Source organism: Triturus cristatus, chromosome 11, assembly GCF_964204655.1.
Source record: "Triturus cristatus chromosome 11, aTriCri1.1, whole genome shotgun sequence".
Classification (NCBI taxonomy): domain Eukaryota; kingdom Metazoa; phylum Chordata; class Amphibia; order Caudata; family Salamandridae; genus Triturus; species Triturus cristatus.
Genome location: NC_140594.1, coordinates 367,501,307 through 367,522,081, shown reverse-complemented (window position 1 = coordinate 367,522,081; position 20,775 = coordinate 367,501,307). Strand labels below are relative to the sequence as shown.

The 20,775-nt window shown below is 42.2% G+C and overlaps 1 protein-coding gene across 2 annotated transcripts in view; it reads right to left on the bottom strand.

Annotated features, from left to right (window-relative positions):
• The window catches only part of PROM2 (prominin 2), a 352,175-nt gene that overhangs the window by 208,713 nt on the left and 122,687 nt on the right, over positions 1-20,775 (bottom strand). For both annotated transcript variants that reach the window (XM_085634097.1, XM_085634096.1), the window contains exon 3: positions 4,552-4,754. In XM_085634097.1, coding sequence (XP_085490223.1) covers positions 4,552-4,754 — 203 coding nt within the window. The remainder of the gene's footprint in view (positions 1-4,551; positions 4,755-20,775) is intronic.

Sequence of the window (20,775 nt, the reverse complement as noted above, 5' to 3'; positions counted from 1 at the left end):
AGCACTGCATATATTCATGGGTGTACTTTAAGCTGGTAATCATTAACACCTTTTTTGAGTTCATTCCAAAGACTATCCACAATAGCTACATATACAAGAAAGTGTATAAAGAAGAAACTAGGCAAAATATCTTTAGCTACAGACTGCACAGTTTAAAAGAACTTTATAAAATTGTGTTTGACTACAGGGAGGAATCAAGATCGATAGAGAGCGGGACCAAAAGAAAATGACAGAATAAATGGTAAAGAAATTATTATGGATATTTTGAACGAAGCAAGCGGACGAAAATATTTCAATGCAACGCAAAGAGAATAGAATTAAAACCACAGTGGGATAAACAGATTCTTTAAATGAGCTAGCCAGAAATGTGAGCAGAGTGGGGAAGTTGAAACAAGGAACGGGAGTGGGTTTTAAGGTTTGATGGTTGTACTACTGCATATCAGCCCCAATAATATTGTGGTACAAGAATATTGAGGCACAAAAGTAAGTGCATATAGGGAAGTATAGATTTACTATTCCTAACACCATGTCTACGTACCTTGAAGACATATGTACCACATGTGTACATATATGGGCAGTTAGGTATAAAGAAATCTAGAATTAATTGCATGTCGTTTTTTGTTTTTGATATTTTGTCTTGATATTCTGTCCCAACGATATTGTGGGTTCGATTTTCACAGTGCACCCCAGGCTTGATCTACACTTTTTTACACTTTAGGTCGCTTGTGGATCAGCTTGTGCTTCACTATTTCGGTCTGTCCGTTATGCAGCAAGTTGCCCGTATGATATCGTACTTTTATTGTTGTATTTTATACCAGGGATTAGTCATTTGGTTCAGCAAATAACCAAATTATGGGCAGGGCCACGCGAATTATGTGGCCGCATAGGTTCAAAATATGCAGCAAGAAAAGGCAAATTATGCAGCACAACCCAACACATTCTGTGACACTATTGTTTATTTACCAGTGCAACTCCCGGATACAGCAATCACCAACTTAAAGGTGACGAGTTAACTTTTGCAAAGGATAAGCAACACATTTTCCATGTGTGGAGCTTTTTTTGGTAAGATTTGAACCGTTTGATCTACACTTTTAGAGCCTGCTGCAGCAATGATGCGTTGGAGTCCTTGAAACAATGGTTCATCCATAAATTGAGATTTTGCAAAGTGATATTTGTCGCTTTCATTTTCTTCAGAGCAGGACAGAGTGATGAGTGAATGAAAGAAAAAGAGAACCTAGGTCTAGATGTAGCATTCACAAATATGAAAACAGGAGGAGGAAAGTTGGCCATCAACTGATTTGTGAATGTAATTTGCGATGCAAGCCAACTAATTGGTCACATTGCAACTTCTCCATATGCCGTAGGTCATAAATCGACTTGCCAAATGCATATTGATTTGTCAGGTTACAATTTTCGACCCCCTGTGATTGGCTGCAAATTCAGGAATTACGGCATACAAGGCACAGCAGACCCCGTCCCTATATTTGCTTTGCAAAACTTGAACATTTCCTAAAAAAAGCCCATGTCCAATAAAAGTACAGGCGCCGCTTTTAGAAAAATATGTTCCTCATTTGGAAAAACATTGGGACGAACACGCAGTAGTCCTCTGGGTCACTGCATGCTCCCGCCAAGGCTGCAGACGGGATTTACAAAGGGAAAGGGATGTGCAATCCAACACCCCAACTCAGAGGCTTATAAATCATCAATGGTTTGGATCACAATTGTGGTCACAAAAAATTGATTCATCCTTTTCCAAATCCCTTACAGATGGGCATGCCTCTCTCACCCCCATCTTATTTGCAATGCCTTGCTACAAGTCAGAAAGAATTTTCCGACTCATCAAAGAGCTTTTGATGCTCAAGAGAAAGCCTCTTGTTGTGGCAAACCCTGAGATTTTGTTAAAAGCAGGGTTTGAAACTGAAAAAAGGGCTTTGTACGTCTCGCTCCTAGAGCCCAATCAGGTGAGTAAATGTGTGTGGTGTTCTTCAGCGGTGACCCCTTTCTGAAGGCAAGTCTTACTTGCTCACTCTTCATTGGATTCTTGAAGCAGGGCTGGACTGGCCCCAATGGGCATCAGGCGTTTTCCCCAGAGGCTGGAAGGGTGGGGGTTGGTTTTGCAGCAGTGGTGGCAGGTTTTGTTACTAGGGGCCGGTTTTGCAGCAGTGGTGGCAGGTTTTGTTACTAGGAGCCGGTTTTGCAGCAGTGGTGGCAGGTTTTGTTACTAGGGGCCGGTTTTGCAGCAGTGGTGGCAGGTTTTGTTACTAGGGGCCGGTTTTGCAGCAGTGGTGGCAGGTTTTGTTACTAGGGGTCGGTTTTGCAGCAGTGGTGGCAGGTTTTGTTACTAGGGGCTGGTTTTGCAGCAGTGGTGGCAGGTTTTGTTACTAGGGGCCGGTTTTGCAGCAGTGGTGGCAGGTTTTGTTACTAGGGGCCAGTTTTGCAGCAGTGCTGCAATATCGGCCCCCAGTAACAAAAGCAGCAGTGCTTCACACTTGCGCCTGCCGGGGGCTGGTCCTACAAATTGCCAGGACTGCTTTGAGTTCCCAGCCCGGCCCTGTCCTGAACCGCTTGTGATCGGGTTCAGATTCCAAGTGAATGCTCAGAGTGTTTAATGGTCTGAGGCCTTGTACTCCCAGGGTTCTGCCTTTGTGTTCCAGTCTCTTGAAAAACTGTTGACTAATCAAGTAAGTGGACACAGAGTGTAGGTTTATGGGTGAGGTGTATGTCAAAATATCCACTACAGAAATATAAACCTGCACATATATAGACTCCAAAATATCGACTGCCGCGATATCATCAAGGTAAGCTTATAAAGGGAATTATAAATTTACTATTCTAACTCCAACATACTTATATACTTACCTTAACGATATAGCGCAAGGTGATATTCTGAAGTCAAAATATGCTTAGGTTGATATTTAAAACTCAGAAATTTGGTACCACACCTCTGTGGTTGGGTATAGTGTGCTGCCAGTTTCTGCAGGTATGATGTACCATCTGCATCCAGATGACTCGGTGGTGAGGTTTTTTGGGACGATCCTCTTTAGATTGGGTGGGTATTAAAACCAGAGAAAAGGGAAGCATATATATAATAAGTAGCATCTTGACATACTTTTCCATGGTTTGAAGTTTATCATGCTTGTGTGGTTTGTAGTAGGGGAAGATTTAGAGAAGCAATAGACACACTTCTCTATAATTGTCACAATATGGCCACACATTCGAAGTGGTGAGTGGAATTCACAACTAGTTAATTGTAATTGTAATAATTGTTTCAAAGTGGAGCTAATGCGAAAAATCATAGCTGAGATTCCGAGCAGAAGGCAGACGAATATTACTTATTGGAGGACTGGATAAATGCTGGCTGGACCTGGCCAAGCACAGGGGGCTGGATGAGACAAATCTCCCTTCGTTGGAGAGAATTAAGCAAAGACAATGATTTTTTGCAGCTCCCTCTCAACAACAAGGAAGCAGAAAAACAAACATGAGTGAGAGGTGAATGTGAAGTTTAAAAAAGGAAGGAAGGGACATTTGTGAATAGTTTGCTTATAAATGAAGGACCACCCATAAGATGAAATAGTGGAATCAGGTGAAATTGTGTAAATAGAGAAGTCACAGAATCAAAAACCAAGCAATCACACACATGATTGGAAATAGAAAGACAGGAGTGAAGATCACTTTCAAAGCAGTTGAAGATAAGCAAGACTCGACGTTGAAAGAAAATCAAACAATAATAGCCCTTGAAAACCAAGAAAAGGGAAGAGTATGAAAAAGAGTATAAATAACCTCAGCAAATACAAAGATAATTTGTTGGAATGCTTGAAGAAGAGAGGTGAAGAGGGGATAACCAGTGAGCTGGAGAGGGGCTTTAGATCAGAGCATCAATGGCTGCATGAGTTGTGACTTTGGGTCATAAAGGTAAGCATACTGATTGAAGCGCAGTTTGCAATTAACTGTTCCACTGGCACAAGTGTGATAGATCCACCATACAAACGGCTAGGTAAAACACGGAGCATTTTCATCATAGATTATGATTTTGTCCGTTTTGCCTTATAGTCATGGTAGCAAAACCTTCGTTTTTGACAGTGTTAAATATGGCGTCGAAGTGGGAGCTCAGTGCCAAAGTGGGAGGTCCAACCCCTTGGCTGGAGAATGGGAGTCGACAATTATGGTGCTCCTCAAGGCAATGCCTGGGTTCAACGACATGATGAATGAAGGGTCACCCGTGTCTAAATGTGAAGAATATTTCATCTCTAGAGTGGGAAGCATTTCTTTACTTCCAGAATGGTGTGTTTCAAAGAGTTTTTTTAACATTTGCTGCTGTGTCTGGACCTTCCTTCCTGAGTCCTCAACAGCCCCATCACCCTTCTCTCACCTACAGAAACTTCACAATTTTTCTAGCATCAACCTGTGGTTGTCTCCATCCTACTTCTTCCATTACAGCTCACCTTTATGCCCTTCATTTCACAACATCCCCATATTACCTTCAAAGTTTGCACCTCTATGTGCATCCGTTGAACATACCACCCCATGCTGCCAATCCCTCTCTGTACTTACAGCATGAGGAGCGTAGTCAGAAGAAGCGCCACGATAAGGGTATTGCGCCTGTAGACCAGGTTCTTGTTGAAGTTTTCGATGAACCCTCTCCACCTCCCACGCCAGCGGCCGATGAAGAAGATCAGCCCTGTCAGGATCATCAGGATGAGGTAAAGGCCAGCAATAACAGCACAAACCACAAAACCGGCTTCATACTTCGCCACCTAAGAAGAAGAGAGAAGACATTGAGTGAGCTGGGTATTTCTAGAGTGCACAGCTCACCGAGGGAATCCTAGTGCTAAACAAGAAGTTCCCACCGAGTGTTAACTGCATTGTGGGGTCAAAGAGAAAAGTTTTGAGGTTCTTCTGGAAGGTCAGATGGTTGAACATGAGTTGAAGATCGATGCGGAGGTGATGCAGGGAGTATGTTCAGATAAGAAAGGCATCTGCTTCTCGATCTGGAAACACAGATCATCGGAACCTTCACAGCAAGAGCTGAAGACGTAAGTACACAGAAAGGAACATAAAGCTGGAAGCAGGAGCTTAGGAGGCTACATCAGATATGGTGGTCGACCACCCTCTGCTCCCTGTGTAATTCAGTATGCTAAATTACGCAGTGGCCAGTCATGCATCCTTTTACAGTGAATTACATTTGGGAATACTGATTTAGCTAGATTCAGTCTAACCAGTGGTGTGACAAAAGCCCCCGCAGCCCCTGCGGTGCAGGGGACCCGAGCTCTGTGGGCCCCCTCTGGCACTTGCAGGTCCCTGGCCTGAGAGCTCCGAACTGGGTCCGTTTGGTGGGTGGCCCCCTGCATGTACTGTGCAGGGGGGCCCCCTCAAGTTTCGTTATGCCAGTGAGTCTATCCTTCATGCCGCAGATCTGCGTGCCACCAGAGATTGGAGTACACATCCTAAGATACATCATCTAGGTGTTTAATTATGGTTTATTCACCTACACATGATCAATTCTGCATTTCTCTAAATACACATGACACTTGTGCACTACTACTGCTAATATCATGCTTTCGCTGCTGCTGGAAATAGTAGGAACACTAGGGGTTGTATTAGTAACAGCTAAGTTATAGCGTTAGTAGTTATACAACTAATAGTTGAGGCAATATCGGTTTTAAAAATAATGGTGATACTAGAAAAACTACTTGTTGTAGTAGTAAACTGGTAGTTGCAAAAGTTATAGTTATATTGGGAACACTAGCACAAGTAATTCTGCTACAAATGGGAGGAATTATCGGGCTAGTAGTAGTGGTAGTATTATTCCTGCTAGCTTTACTAATAGTAGCAGAAGCAGTTGTATAATTCATACTAGTAGTGGTGGCAGTAGTTCTAGCACCAGTAATAATACTATAGAGGCATCTCCTATATTCTAAAGAATTTGGGATACAAAAATCACGAGGACAAAACAGAATGACAAAAACATAGTAAGCAATCAGGAAGAATTCAAGTAAGTAGTATGGTATAAAGATAAGTCCAATGGTAAAGGTAAAATGTGGAATTAATGATGGACTAAATGTGTAAGGAAAAAGGAAAGGGTTGGATTAATGGAAGGAGAACGTATGTGTTTCCCCCATAAAAAGCTAAAGTGAAATCTGATAAATAACTAGGAAGTTCTCAGGCAAATACAATAGTAAAGTGTTATAACCTGCTGCCAAGGTCTTTATCAGTGGATAAAGGCCTCCAGCCACGTTTTAAGGCCTTTAACATGGGAAAGAGCATTTATGAACCAGAAAAACCCAGTCCAAAAGAGCTATAATACTATTATATTCCATAGAAGCCTGCAATCCCTTCATTTTACCATGTCTTTAATTTTTTCTTCAACTTTTGAAATCGATAATCACCTTTTAATAAGAAGATCATGTTTATGACGACTCGTCAAAAAATACAGAAATTAATATGTACTCTTGACTACTATATTTATTAGCCACACAAGTTTACCTGTGCCTGATGCCTACGGACTAACTTCAGTTTAGGCAACGAGTCAAACATCACTTTGTCGCATTGTCATATGTGGGTGACAGAGAGTTTATCTTTGCTTGTGGCGGAGCCTGCTCGTCCCAATATCCCCTCTCCTCAGCCCTTGAGCTTCTTAAATGGGCACAGGTTGGTCATCTCGAAGCTGTCCACCTTCTGCTTAATGGGACTACAAGACCCTGATGCCACTAAAGTACAACATAACTCTCTACTGTCTATACTTTCAATACATAATCCAAATATGTTTGTAAGCACCACCTGAAGCACTATCCTACCGCCTCTATGCTTCTCTGTACACCATCCCTGAGGAAGAATATGTGTGGGAGGGTGAGGCTGGGCTTCAAGAGCAAAGGAAGTGGAGGAAGGCGAAGAAGAAGGGTCAGTGTGAGAGGTGGACAAGAAGAGAATGGGAGTGGATGAGGAATGAATAACCCTACACTAACATAAGAACAGATGTGTGCTGTCCTAAGGGGCTAAGGCCCGGGGATAGTGCCCTGAAATTAAGAATACACCTCACATTCTATGTGGTGCTCTGGGTGGAGGAAGTGGGAAACAGTATGGATTCCACTGTGCCTGTGCGCTTACACACCCAGCGCTTTTGAATATGTATTATTCATTGTTGTCTGATCATTAATCATTTCATACTGCTAACAAGGTCCAGAGAAGTAAAGATGAAGGAGTGAAGTAAAGATCAAGGAGTGAAGTAAAGATGACAGCCACAGGGCCAGCATGGAAGCCTGTAGTTTCTCACTGTACTCTGGTTAACATAAAGCAGTTTGGGCTGGGAGGGGCATAGGAGGAGGAGATGTATCAAAATCCTGCCATCCTCTGCCAGGACAGGGGGAGAGGAGATGAAGGACTCAATGGGAAGGAATAGATTAAAAATAGGTTCCTGCCTAAGGGTTGAGCTGAAACCTCCTAGTCTTAGGCCCAGATATTTGTGCAAGCCATGCCTCTTGCTGCAGAGCAGGCACTCCTTGAAGGTGAACGCCACTTACAATATAGGGCAAACAGAGAGAGAGGCTGGAAAGACCTACTGGAAAGTGACGAAAACCGCTCCTCTGCAAGGTCAAAGTGCCATGGCATCATATGTAAAGGGAAACTGCAGTGTCCTCAAGAGTGGACCTTCATGAGTGCGTTGAAGAGAGGAAGTATAAAAGATAAATGAGCAAAGTAACGGAGCACATCTAGAAACGAGATTTAAAGACAGTCTAATGGGTTTCAGGAGCATGGACACATTTGGTCCAAGGGAAAGGAGCATTTAGAGGCCTCATGAAAAGAGTTGGGGGGCTGAAGGCCAGCTGTCAGACAAGGCAACTGGTTACTCTGGAGTGAGAGAGAATGAAGGTCAAACTCAGGGAAAAGATGTCATCAAGAGTGCATCACTGGAGTGCACAACATCCGCTAAGAAGATGTCCAGATCCATAGGTAAGAAAGTGAGCTCCACTGAGGAAGAGAATGGGAAAGGGAGTAGGGAAGAACCCTCATATTAATTAAGGAGTAACACCTGCTGCCAAACACACGGCCATTACTGGTATCATCCACCACCTCACCTCCAACTTGGAAACCTGTTGTTCCAATTTAACAAGGAGACACAAATCATGCCCAACCAACCACTCACCCACCACTGATTACACCATATTTAGAGAGTATCCAGCAGGATCACCCTGGATGAATATTTACACAGCTATAGGTTCTTAGATCCATAATAGTTAAGATGGAGACTTTCTTTTCAGGGCATTAAGGGGCGGAGGGGGCAGCGTCCACCGACCTATCCCCAAATGCACTCTAATCATAGGTAACTAGTATTGCTCACTAATGCTCAGATTCAAGATCTTCTGGATTAGTTCAATTAGGAAAAAAGCAGAAGTGGAAGCAAGAATATCTGCCACATTACCTTTTGCAAATTTGGATATTTTTTATATTGGCGGAATGCTTGGGAAAAAAAGGTGTGAGTTAAGTCAGCGGAATAGTTACCCCAATATCTCATCGCCGAATAACAAGTGCATTAGATCGAATGTCACTTGTAATATGATGGACGGGATATCCATTACGGTTGTGACAAAGTAACCCATCCACCTAACTCTAAATCAGGCCCTAAGCCTAAATAAGCCAACAGAACGAATACTAAATCATGCAACTAAATGAGGCCTAACCATCAATGGATACATTTAACCAAGACATGCACAATCATGATTGAAGACTGAGAACATTTTGAGGTGCTCAAAAGGACTGATTAAGTTCCTGATAATGGAAAGGAAATACCTTGCCACCAGATTAAAACAAGGCACATGCTGAGCCAACATAGGAAACTGTAATATGGCTACCCTAGGACAACAGTTGTGAAGTACTGCTAGGCAAAGGTAGCATCATGGAGAAATTTTAACAAAATACATTCATGGTCAAGGTGAATACAACAGGAACTTGTTAAGCGGTACCAGAACTAGTCAGTTCAAAACCAAGAGATAACAAAGAAAGAGTAAAAAGCAAAAGGAACTTGAGGATGTTTGACCTAAAACACAACTAGCTGTAAGAAAATTGAATTGTAGTCAAAGCCAATATATCCAAAAGCTGTAGCCTTGATAGAACAATGAGCCCCAATTGAATTTGGCCTCCAAATAAAAGGAAACTCTTAAGTAGAAATGGAGCTACTTATGCCCAGAGAATGGTTGCTTCCTCAAGCAGTGACCTCAAAGGAGGCAAGAGGCCCATTGAAGAATCAATTCAATTCAAAGTAAGCTTTATTCGATTATTAAAAAAAACAATCATAAAAGCACAAGACAACAAATATACAACTTACTGAGCGAATTAAACCAAATACAATTTGAGGGAGTCACAATACAAAATTTACGAAAAATAATCTATCATCTGAACATAAAAGTTAAAAAACCATACTTTTTCTAGCAGCAATAGATTTTAAGATAAGCGTGGCAGTAAAAAAACATATATCTATCTCATTTAAAGTAAACAACAGGGTCAAAGCGGATTTCAAAGTACGAGACCCAAATTTTTTAAAAAGTGGTTTTAGATAGACAATGCACAAATGCATATATAGATTACATGTAAGGAGAAAATGTATAACACTCTGTTTAGTGACTCCATCACATGGACAAGGAGCAGTTGGGTATTTTTTTATCGATGGAAAAGCCACCAAATGGTGGACAATACCTAATCTCAGTCGGGTCAGTACGAACCGATGCGAGGTTCTAGTAACCTGAGATAGGTATGGTTGAAACCCTACAGTATGCTCCTGTGAATAATAAAAAGCCACGGTTGCAAGCTGCATATTCTTAAAATGGCGGCGTTGAACTTTTTCCCTTAAAAAAATTTGTTTGAAATCTGACTTAGAAAAATCAGACGCATAGTTTGGATTTTCTAAGATATTCACCTTGAAAAAGTCCTTAAAAGTAGTAACCACAAATTTTAACCATGGGATTTGTAGGCATTTGTCCAAACAGAGGCAGTCCTTAATGATGCTTCTATTAAACCCAGTCTCTTTCTTCAACCAGATCGACCTCCATAACATTAATGGTTTCAGCTCTATCAGGTCGGACAAATAATTCAGCCCCAACTCATTATGAATTAATGAGGTAGGAGCGGACGAGGGCAAACATAATAACTTTAAAAAAAAGCATTTTCCTCAGTGTGAAGCTCTCCATGGGGGCAATAGCCCCAAACCCCTGCGCCATAAAGCGCTACCGAAACACACTTATTTTTATAAATGTGTAACATATCAAATATGCGACGATCCCCCAATTTGATTGCAAATTTAAAAACGCCGTAGCCGTATCTGGCCATTTTGGCCTTGACATTTAAAATCTCATCGTGCCACATGCCATTACTTGAAAACATGAAGAATCAAATATACCATTGGCTTAGCAGAACTATAAGAAATATGGTCTCTGGTTGGCTGGGGTGAGGGCCTGGTCAGGCAGCAACTACAATCCTTATCAGGTTAATCATTGTCAGGTGCTCAGCCCCCTGGCAGCTTGGCACAGAGCCGTCAGGCTTAATCTAAAGTCAATGTGCAAAGTATTGTGCAACATTTCAAACATTTACACAGTGCAAATACACCACAAAAGGCCTACAACAGTCGAACAATAGAGTGATGCCTAATAAAGAAAACAAAACCAAAACGACAAAAATCCAATAAGTAGAACTGAAGATATTAAATGTTAAAGTTTTTTGAGAAAACAGCGCCAAAAGGCATAAAGCACCAACTGTGGATATCTGGTTGGGGACCGCGACAAAGTCACAAATTCAGGCCTACCACGATGGAGCATGGGCCAGCTACAGGGACCCAGTTAGGCTCGCTGAACAGAGCACCTTAAATCCTGGTTTGCAGAGCGTTGCGAGGATCCACGTCAAAGATGCTTTGAGCAGCTAAATTGATGCGTCGGTTCTGAGATGCGACAAAGCTGCAGCGTGAGGTCCTGTTGCATCGAGGATCCCTTCAACGGAGCTTGTGATGTGAAGCCTGGCATCAAGGTTGCAGTGTGCAGTCGTATTGATGCATCAGTTCCGCAGAGCTGTAAAGCTGCAATACGGAGTCTTTCGTCAAAGCTGTCGTCAAGGAGAGATGCAAGAGCCTGCGGTGAAGATGCGTTGCACAGTGGCGGTTACAAAGGCAATGAGGGCCACATCGGCGAAGAGAGTATTTGCAAAAGGTCCAATCCACGCAGCAGTGGAGATGCGTATGTTCTGCTCGAGGTTTCCATAGCAGAGGACATGCTTGCTCTGGCGGTTTCCCCATGAAGTACCCAGGCATCCTGCCTCCACTGCTCTGGCTCCAGTCTAACGACAGGGTGTATGCAGCACTTTGTTATTGAGGCAGGGCACAGCTAATTCAAGTGTCAGTGGGGCCCATCGAAGCACACCTAAAGTCCCTATTGTGTGTGGATGTCTCGGAGAAATACACAAAGGTCAACTGTCATCTACACCCAGTTATGTGACTAGAGATAAGCTATAGGCACTAAATGGATAAGGCAGGAGAATGGCAATTTTCTAAAAGTGGCATTTTTATACTCACAATTTAAAATCCCATTTCCCCCTAAGTTAGAATTTTAAATTGTGATTCCAGAGACACCAAACATGAATTGGATATATTTGACCATTTCTAAATTACATGTATAGCATTTAACAAGGCAACTCTAATTGTATCCTATGGGACAGATAGGCCTTGCTGTAGTAAAAAATGAATTTAAGAGTTTTTCACTACCAGGAGATGTAAAACTTAAAGGTGCCTGCCCAGCTTTTTAGATACATTGCACCCTGCCCTCTGGGCTGTCTAGGGAATACCCTAGGGTGACTTATATGTATTAAAGAGGTAGGTTTGGGCCTAGCAGAAGGCTTGGTTTACCAGGTTGAAATGGCAGTGTAACTGCATACACACAGGCTCTGCAATGGCAGGGTTGAAGAATGTTTAAATGGCTACTTAAGTGGGTTGCACAACAAGTGCTGCAGGCCTCCTAGTAGCATTTAATTTACTGGCCTTGGGCACATATAGTGCACTTTACTAGGGACATGTAAGTAAATTAAATATGCCAAGTGGGGATAAGCCAATATTACCATGTTTAGAGTAGAGAGCACATGCACTTTAGCACTAGTTAGCAGTGGTAAAGTGCACAGAGTTGTAAGGCCAGTAAAAACACTACCAGTAAAAAAGTATTGAAGGCAACATTTTTGGGGGTGACCTTGCAGAGAGGGCTAGGTCTAACAAGAATGATTTAGGTGGGTATCTGATGTTAAGAAAGTATATCAGGAATTTAAACAGAAACCTGGGCAAAATGTTGGTGGGCATAGGAGAGTATTTATTAACATATATGGGTAGAGTACTACCACGAATTATCATGATTTCCTAAGAATTTAATTGTGGCTCTCTACATTAAATCAGATGGGAACAGTTACATTTGAGCAAACTGTTGGTTACCACACAGGGAACTACCACACATCACCGATAAGGGTAAAAAAAAATCAATGAAGCCAACATTTAAAAATCAAAATAGTAATAGAATGCAAATTTTCTGAAGACCCACTAGAATGTTACCAAAATAGTAATGGCATGATGATTGATGACAAAACAGGGAAATATCTGAAATACCTAGGTGATGAGATAGACAAGGGGCAGGGACCATGGTTGGCACATACAGCTAAGTAAAAAGAATTGAAGAAGTGTTACAAGCACATAAATAGGGAAGTGGACGGAGTTACTTAAGAAACTGCAAAATAATAATTGTTTATGGCAAGAAAGAAATGAGATAGGTCTATGCACAGAAGGTCTAGCAAATGCAAATCCTCCTGTGCCACCGAAGAAAGCCTGCCAGGTCCTCAGCCCTTTGCTGTGCCAATCTTGAGTGACAATTGCAGGGGATATGTATCCACTCTAAGCCACATGGGCATCCAGGTCTCTATGGAGAAATTTCTACCCAAGCATGGACGTTAGGACAGCTGGGTGGAAGCAAGGGAATGAAAGAATACTTTGATTAAATCCCCATTTGGATAGGTATTACCGTGACGGATCGGCAATACTACCTTCTCAGGTATACAGTCTAGTTATTCATTGAGCACTTGATGTACTTATTTGCCACACATTTTGTTATCAATCTTGAAAAACAGGGATTCCAGGTCCACAATTGTCGGTTTAAAATTTTACGATTTTAACTGCTCGGACCAATTATGTGGATTTTTTCTTGGCATATTTCATGTTAATTCAACCAGATCAAAATCATCCTCTTAGGTTTCCAGAAGCATGTGCCAAGCAGCGACATGGGATTCCCTTCCTGCTTTTGCAGACAATATGTGCCAGATACATCTGGTAGAGCAAACATCTCTTTTCGCCAGGGTGTGCATCGTGGACTTGGTCTCCTCCTCCTAGTAATGCTAGTGCTTAAAATCTATCCTAGCACGTTGGAAATGAAGGACCCAGGTTCCATGTTCTATAGCCGCTCTGGAATCTCAAGTTGATGGTTCTTTTTCTCAGCATGAAAGCGTGGGGGGGGGAGAAATTTTTAGCAGATCAATCATTTCAGTTCCAATTTACTATGACTCTTAAGAATCACAGACTCCCAATTAAGATTAGTTGGTTTATTACAAAGCCAAGAATAACTGGACGTACAGGCACCTCAAAGTGAGGGTGTAAAAATATATTGGAACTAATACAAAGCCATATCTACGGATGAAGTTAAGGCGGTGCAACTTGCACAAAATGATTAGTTTGATGATCAGGATACAAAAGATTATCGAGCAGACATCCAGATTCCCCTTCATCAGATTTCGTGGGTATAAAGCATTAATATATCCCTACACTACCACTAATGTGACATCCCTACAATGCATTTCCCAAACCAAGATTAGTTATGGTGTCAGGTGTCAGCATGTGTCCCTACACTACCACTAATGTGACATCCCTACAATGCATATCCCAAAGCAAGATTAGTTAAGGTGTCAGCATGTGAGGACTTGCTAAGAAGTCTCCCCATGTCAGTTGGGTCAAGCAGCATAAAGCTACTAAGACAGAGCTCGTTCTAAGAGGCTCTCTCTCTCAAGGCAAGGATGAAGTCCCCAGACACTTTCCCTAGTTGTGATACATCAATACCACAGGTAATATCCTAGGGTGCTTTGCGAATCATGCCATCCAGTCAGGCCACCTCCTCATAGGTCTCTTTCCATTAGTCAGCGGTGCTCCCAAGCTTTGGAGAAATGACCTTGATTCCCAGACTCACTCCGATGAGAAAGTACAACAGTTCTCCACTATCGGTATCAACACTCAATGTATCCTTTTCTTCTAAGCCTAACTCCTAAAACAAAGACATTATTCTAACAAGCAAGGATGATTCTTTCACTTGCAACAGAAACATGAGAATGAACAAATCCAACATGCACATGAAATTCAACTATTAAATCTAACGCAAGAGCTTCCAGGGAAAATGCATTTCAGGACAATGGAAATCAGCAAACATAAGAAATAAGAAAATGACATGCAGGCATAATGAAATTGCATATAAAATGAGCACTCTTTACTGAGCACTTCTAAATTAACACGTTACATAAGCACATCAAATACGTGAATAATTGTCAGCAGCATGTTCGAATTCTACACGTTAATGTTTTCAGAAAATCACGTCTAGTTTCAGCGTCAATCTCTTCATGTTTACATTGAAATGTCCCTAATGCACCACAATTCACGTTATTACACATCATGTTTTAATGTCTCATGTTAATACGACATGAGATTATACGTGGGTGCGAACTATGAAGCACCCCTACAAAATGAGAAGTACATTTTGTGCTACATCAGTGTGTCAGGGTGATAAAAGAATATCTTCATTGTGATTAAAGTGTTCCTCTTCCATGCTTCCGCTTCTTCTAAGCTCCGGCAAACCATCCCTTGGCATATGGTTACATTGTGGATTGCATTGAAAACCTTTGAGTACTGAGAGTTCATGGCTGGTAGCAGATGTGGGCGGAGATCCGTGACGCATGGAGACAAACACAATAGGATCTTTTCAACAGTTACAAGCTTTCAATCTTTTTAAAGATCATTTCCGGTTTAGCTCACTACTGACTGCTAAGATTGCAAGTTTCAAAGGATACAGAATAAGGACTAAGATCACCGTACAGGTAATATTTCATAATTCACAAATAAGGAGGAACGTTTCCTAACAATCACACATCAAATCAGCCAACAAGAATTGCTCATTATAAGAACAAGATGGAATAAAACAAGGTGCAGCTTGTAAGGTTACTCAAGGCCAGAAGTATCTCTCTCACCCCCAGTCAATGTGCATCAGCCCATGCACCCGCTCTGATGCAAAATTATCTTTTGTCATTTGGCTACTCAACCTCACCAGCAAAAAGGTACATTTTGAGGCTATTTGTTGCAATTTGTCGTCCATCAATGCCTTCTTGTGGTGGAACAGTAAGGCAGCTGCCCACGGGAGCCTTAATGAAGCAGCGGCCAGGCAGGTTTCCTGAGATAGCTAAGCCACATTTTATCCCTCTTAGCCTCGAAGAAGATGCTTCAATTATCTCTGACCAGCCTTGCCTGCTAACAGGTTCAGAACTCCTTCAGCCAATTACCCTTTTGTTTTTGAGTCTGGCTTACATATATCTATATCTATAATTGGAAAACATTTTATCCATCTGCGAAATAAATCCTTTAATATCTAAGTAATTGTATGTTTGATGCAGGTATTGTCAATTCTCTCAAATTATGAGTCAGTTTCATGCTACCTACAGAGAAAGCACATTAGTGAGCAGTTTTCTGCCTTCTCAGTTATTATATGCATTAACGCCAGAAACCTCGACTTGTCAAATGCTAATAAAAGAGGTCTGCTCCATTATCAGCACATGCATGACAAGTACTGTGAATCATTATCAATATAACACTGCTCGATTGGCATATTGCTAAATCACACCCCTCTCAACATGTCGTTCTCAATATAACTGTGCGCATTTACAATTCCATAAATCACATGGACTCCCAACCTATCAATATGGATATATTCAACTCTGGTCAGTTAGGGTGCCCATAAATCAGAACCCCCAACATATTAGTTTCGCATATTCAACTCTGAACAGTTAGCATACCCATAAATCACAGGAACACCAACAATCTTCCTATATTTACCTGTGATTAGTTAGCGCAACCATAAATCACAACAGCCCCCAACATATCAGCTTTATAAATTCAACTCCGCACAGTTATCATACTCATACATCACACGCGCCACCACATATCAATCCTTCTATATTTAACTGTGATTAGTTAGCACAGTCGTAAATCACAGAACAAAGCAATAGATTCACAAGAACCCCCAACGTATCGATCTTCATATATTTAAAAACACTCATATGCATACCCATAAGTCACAGAAACCCCTACAAAACAATCTTCATATATCTAAGTGTGCTCAGTTTACATACCCATCAAATACAGGCACCCACATCAAATCAATCTTCATACATATAACTCTCCTCCTGTAGAAGATCCATAAACAACAGGGACCTCCAACATATCCCTCTATTCAGATCTGCTCAGCTACCATACCCATAAATCACATTAACCCACAACATAGCAATCGTCATGTATTCACCTGTGTTCATTCAGCACAGCCATAAATAGCAGGACACTTCTACTGATTTATCTTCGTGTGTTCACCTCTGCTCAGTAAGCAAGCATACCCACAAATAACAGGATCTAGGGCCTGACTGAGAACCCAAAGCAGCCCTGGCAATTTTGTCAGACCATCCCACCCGGGGAGTGGTGCACATGTGCACACTGCTGCTCTTGTTACTGGAGGCCGATATTGCAGCACTCCTGCAAAACCAGTCGCCAGTAACACAAGCATTGGCATAGCCAATAGGTCTCGCTTTTGGGACCTTATAAGTATTTAGCTATGCAGCACAATATCCTTGGTGCAATAACATCAACTGTTGCATGGCTAAAAACGTATAAGGTCCCAAAGGCGAGACCTATTGGCTATGCCAATGCTTGTTTTTAGAGGTCTGGCATGCAGTTTTAAATGTAGGCTGGTAAGAAATGTGCCAACCCGAGGTGTAAGATCTAGAGAGAAATAAGATAGGAAGAGAGGTGAGTTATAATGAGATAGCACAAATAGAAAGGTGAAGCACAGAATGACAGGTCAGGTAAACAAAGTAGCGAGGCAGAGAGGCAGGTAGAGCCGGTGGGATGAAAAATAGAAAGATATGAGAAGTAGAGAGAAAAGAGGTGCAGATGAGGTAGAGAGATGAGGCTATTACAGAGGAAGGGCGAGGGAGAAGTAGAGAATGGTGAAATAGGGAGAGAGAGACAGAGGTAAGACAGATGTATTAAACAAGCGAGATATTGGAAGCAGAGAGATTGAACGGAAACAGTGAAGGAGATACAAAGAGAGATGAAAGCAAAGGGAGTGATAGATGGAGTGGAAGAGGTAGAGAGAGCATTGTAGAGAGAAATAAATAAAATAATGGGAAAGGTGAGGGAAAGAGGACATCAATAAAAAGAGAGACATAGAAGGCCAATAGGTGAGGTAAATTGAGAGGCTAGATAGTGTATGAGAGGTGGTGAAGAGAGAGATGAGGCAGTGAGTTGTGAGGCAGAGAAAGAAATGAAGATAATAAGTGTTCAAAATAGCACAAAACTGTTCGAGTAAACATGAAATGATGCATGGAATGAGGCCTAGGGACATGCCCTTTGTTTATCTCATTTCCCACTGTGCAGTCTGATGTTCTCACGTGTTCTGAGTAAGCAGCGCCGTAACTTTTGCCTCCCATTCCCCTGACGTCTTTTTCAGCCTCACACAGGAACGTCACAAAATGCAGTGTCGGCTTATACTGATAAAAAAGGAGTTTTGAGTGACATTTTTATCCACTGCAAGCTTTTCTTGTTGCAAGTTGTTGCTTTTTAAATGTTCTAGTACTTAATGCTGTTTTTTATGTAGCTGCTTAGTGATAGAACGCATTAAAACTGAATATGAATTTTGCTTGCTAGAAAGGCAGCCGCCTCACAAGCAAATAGCGTTTTTTCTTCTTTTTTTCTGAAAGGGCAAATCAGTTTGATTAATAAAAACAGTGCTCAATGTCCTGTTTTTTAACGAGCACTTTAAGTGCTGCTGCAACTACACATATTGGATGTAGGTTATATAAAAAAAAGGCTAGTGCCATAACGTTGTGAGCTTAAATTCTAGCAAAGTGCGTCATGGGAGTAGTCTTAATTTGCAAAAAAAACCTATCACGGGCTATGAAAAAACGTTCCTAATTAAGTCACAAAGTGAGCACATCTCGAAGTAAACAGAGGCGGGACATCGAACTAAGGATGGAAATAGGCTTCATTGGTAAGTGGTTCTACACCACAACACACAGCAAGAGAGATTTTATGCGCATTCCAAAAAAACATTGTTAAAATATCACAAGCTCCCAAAAATTATATACGTCACCTCTCGGGACTGCTGTGTAAAGAAAACCCTCCTTTCGGACTTTTAAAGTGTGTACAAAATTTATCTGGGTGAATATTTCCAGAAAAATCTGCCATGGCTCCACTTCTTGGCACTCTGAATTTAGCATTTATGCCAACACATCTGATGCCAGCCGAAAACTCATAATTTATGCATGGTTCTGTTGTGGTGTGCACGCAGGTGGTGACGCTTGGTTCTATTGTGGTGTGCACATAGGCAGTGCTGCGTGGTTCTGTTGTGGACACAGGCAGTGATGCGTGGTTCTGTTGTGGTGTGCACGCAGGCAGTGATGCGTGGTTCTGTTGTGGTGTGCACACAGGCAGCCATACCTGGTTCTATTGTGGTGTGCACGCAGGCAGTGATGCCTTGTTCTTTTGTGGTGTGCACGTAGGCAGCGATGCATGGTTCTATTGTGGTGTGCACGCAGGCAGTGATGCTTGGTTCTGTTGTGATGTGCACGCAGGCAGTGATGCTTGGTTCTGTTGTGGTGTGCACGTAGGCAGCGATGCATGTTTCTATTGTGGTGTGCACGCAGGCAGTGATGCTTGGTTCTGTTGTGGTGTGCACGTAGGCAGCGATGCATGTTTCTATTGTGGTGTGCACGCAGGCAGTGATGCTTGGTTCTGTTGTGGTGTGCACGCAGGCGGCGAAGCCTGGCTCTGTTGTGGTGTGCATGTATGCAGCGATGCCTGGTTCTGTTGTGGTGTGCACGTAGGCGGCGATGCCTGGTTCTGTTGTGGTGTGCACACAGGCAGCCATACCTGGTTCTATTGTTGTGTGCACACAGGCAGTGATGCCTTCTACTATTGTGGTGTGCACACAGGCAGTGATGCCTGGTTCTGTTGTGGTGTGCACGCAGGCAGCCATACCTGGTTCTATTGTGGTGTGCACACAGGCAGTGATGCCTTCTTCTATTGTGGTGTGCACGCAGGCAGCGATGCGTGGTTCTATTGTGGTGTGCAAGCAGGCAGTGATGCGGGTTTCTATTGTGGTGTGGGGAAGCCCACTTTGCTAGCTCTTTAACAACTGTCTACAAAAGTGACCTGAAAATGAAACCGGCATTGTTGTAAAACACTGTCAAAAAATTCTAGTTCTGTCCAATAGATGGCTACATTACTACACATGAAGTACACTGGACATACAATATCACGATTTAAGTAATCAATAAAAGGTGTCTGATAGGTTCGACAAAACATTTATTTTAGGTGAATGTAGCCACTATAATGTATCATATTTAAAAACGGAGGGACCAAATTTGGAGAAAAATATTACAAAGCTAATGACACCCATACCACAGTGCTGAAGGCTCAGATATAGGATCATGCAATGTGCCAATTTGTGCTCTCTCTTCCAGGCAAATAGATGAGTGCAACAAACTCTAGAAATACAGATCTTGAAAGGTAGACAGAACACAAAAGAATATTATGGAAATTACAAAATAGGCAACAACATATGATATTTTGGCATGCGTGTATCTTACATTATCTGGACTCGATGGCTTTATAGCCTTTCCATACTGGGTGAGGAATCTGGCAGCAGAGTGACGCGATCTGTGGTGGGGGAGGGGGAGGGAATTGAAGCGGAGAGAGGCACGCAAGCCTTAATGAGCCTTGACAGGAACGGCTGCGCGTGTGCACGCGCACGTGCACGCAAGCTTGAGGCCAGGAAAAGCCTCTGGTAGCAATTTGAAAACTCCCTTACTAAAAGTCGAGCAAGCAGCGCATGCGCTGCTCTAGGCTCGACCTAAAAACCAGCCCGACTGCTGAAAAACCAGCCCGCACCCTTCCAGCCTCCTGAGGAAAAGCCCGATGTCCGCGACGGCCAGTCCGGCCCTGACAGGACCTTCCAGTTTTCAGGCTCCATGAATTTAATTCTGCTCAGTTAAACCCAATCAGATACCCCAGATCAATGCAGAGACCCCAAATTGGCAAAATAGGAATGAATATAGCAGCTATCTAGCTGAAGAAATGACATCTGGGACATTGAGTCACTTTGGCTATAATTCCCTTTACCTCAGTAATTTTTAAATGTTGATCCTGTGGCAGACAAAAGAACAATCTGTGAACCACATCTCTCTGTGTTCCTAGGAAAGGACAGAAATGCCAAAGCTCTTTATAAATAGCACTTGATCTGCCTCGTCATAGTAATTTTGCGAGTGCGGTACCCAAGGATGCTATGGTGTCCTAAAAGTTCATCCTGCCTGGACCTAAACACATCTGGGTTGGGCCTAACTTTGAATAGAATAATTGGTTACAGTCAACATTCAGCTCAAATGGCAGAGATTGTTGTCCTAATTTAGAGA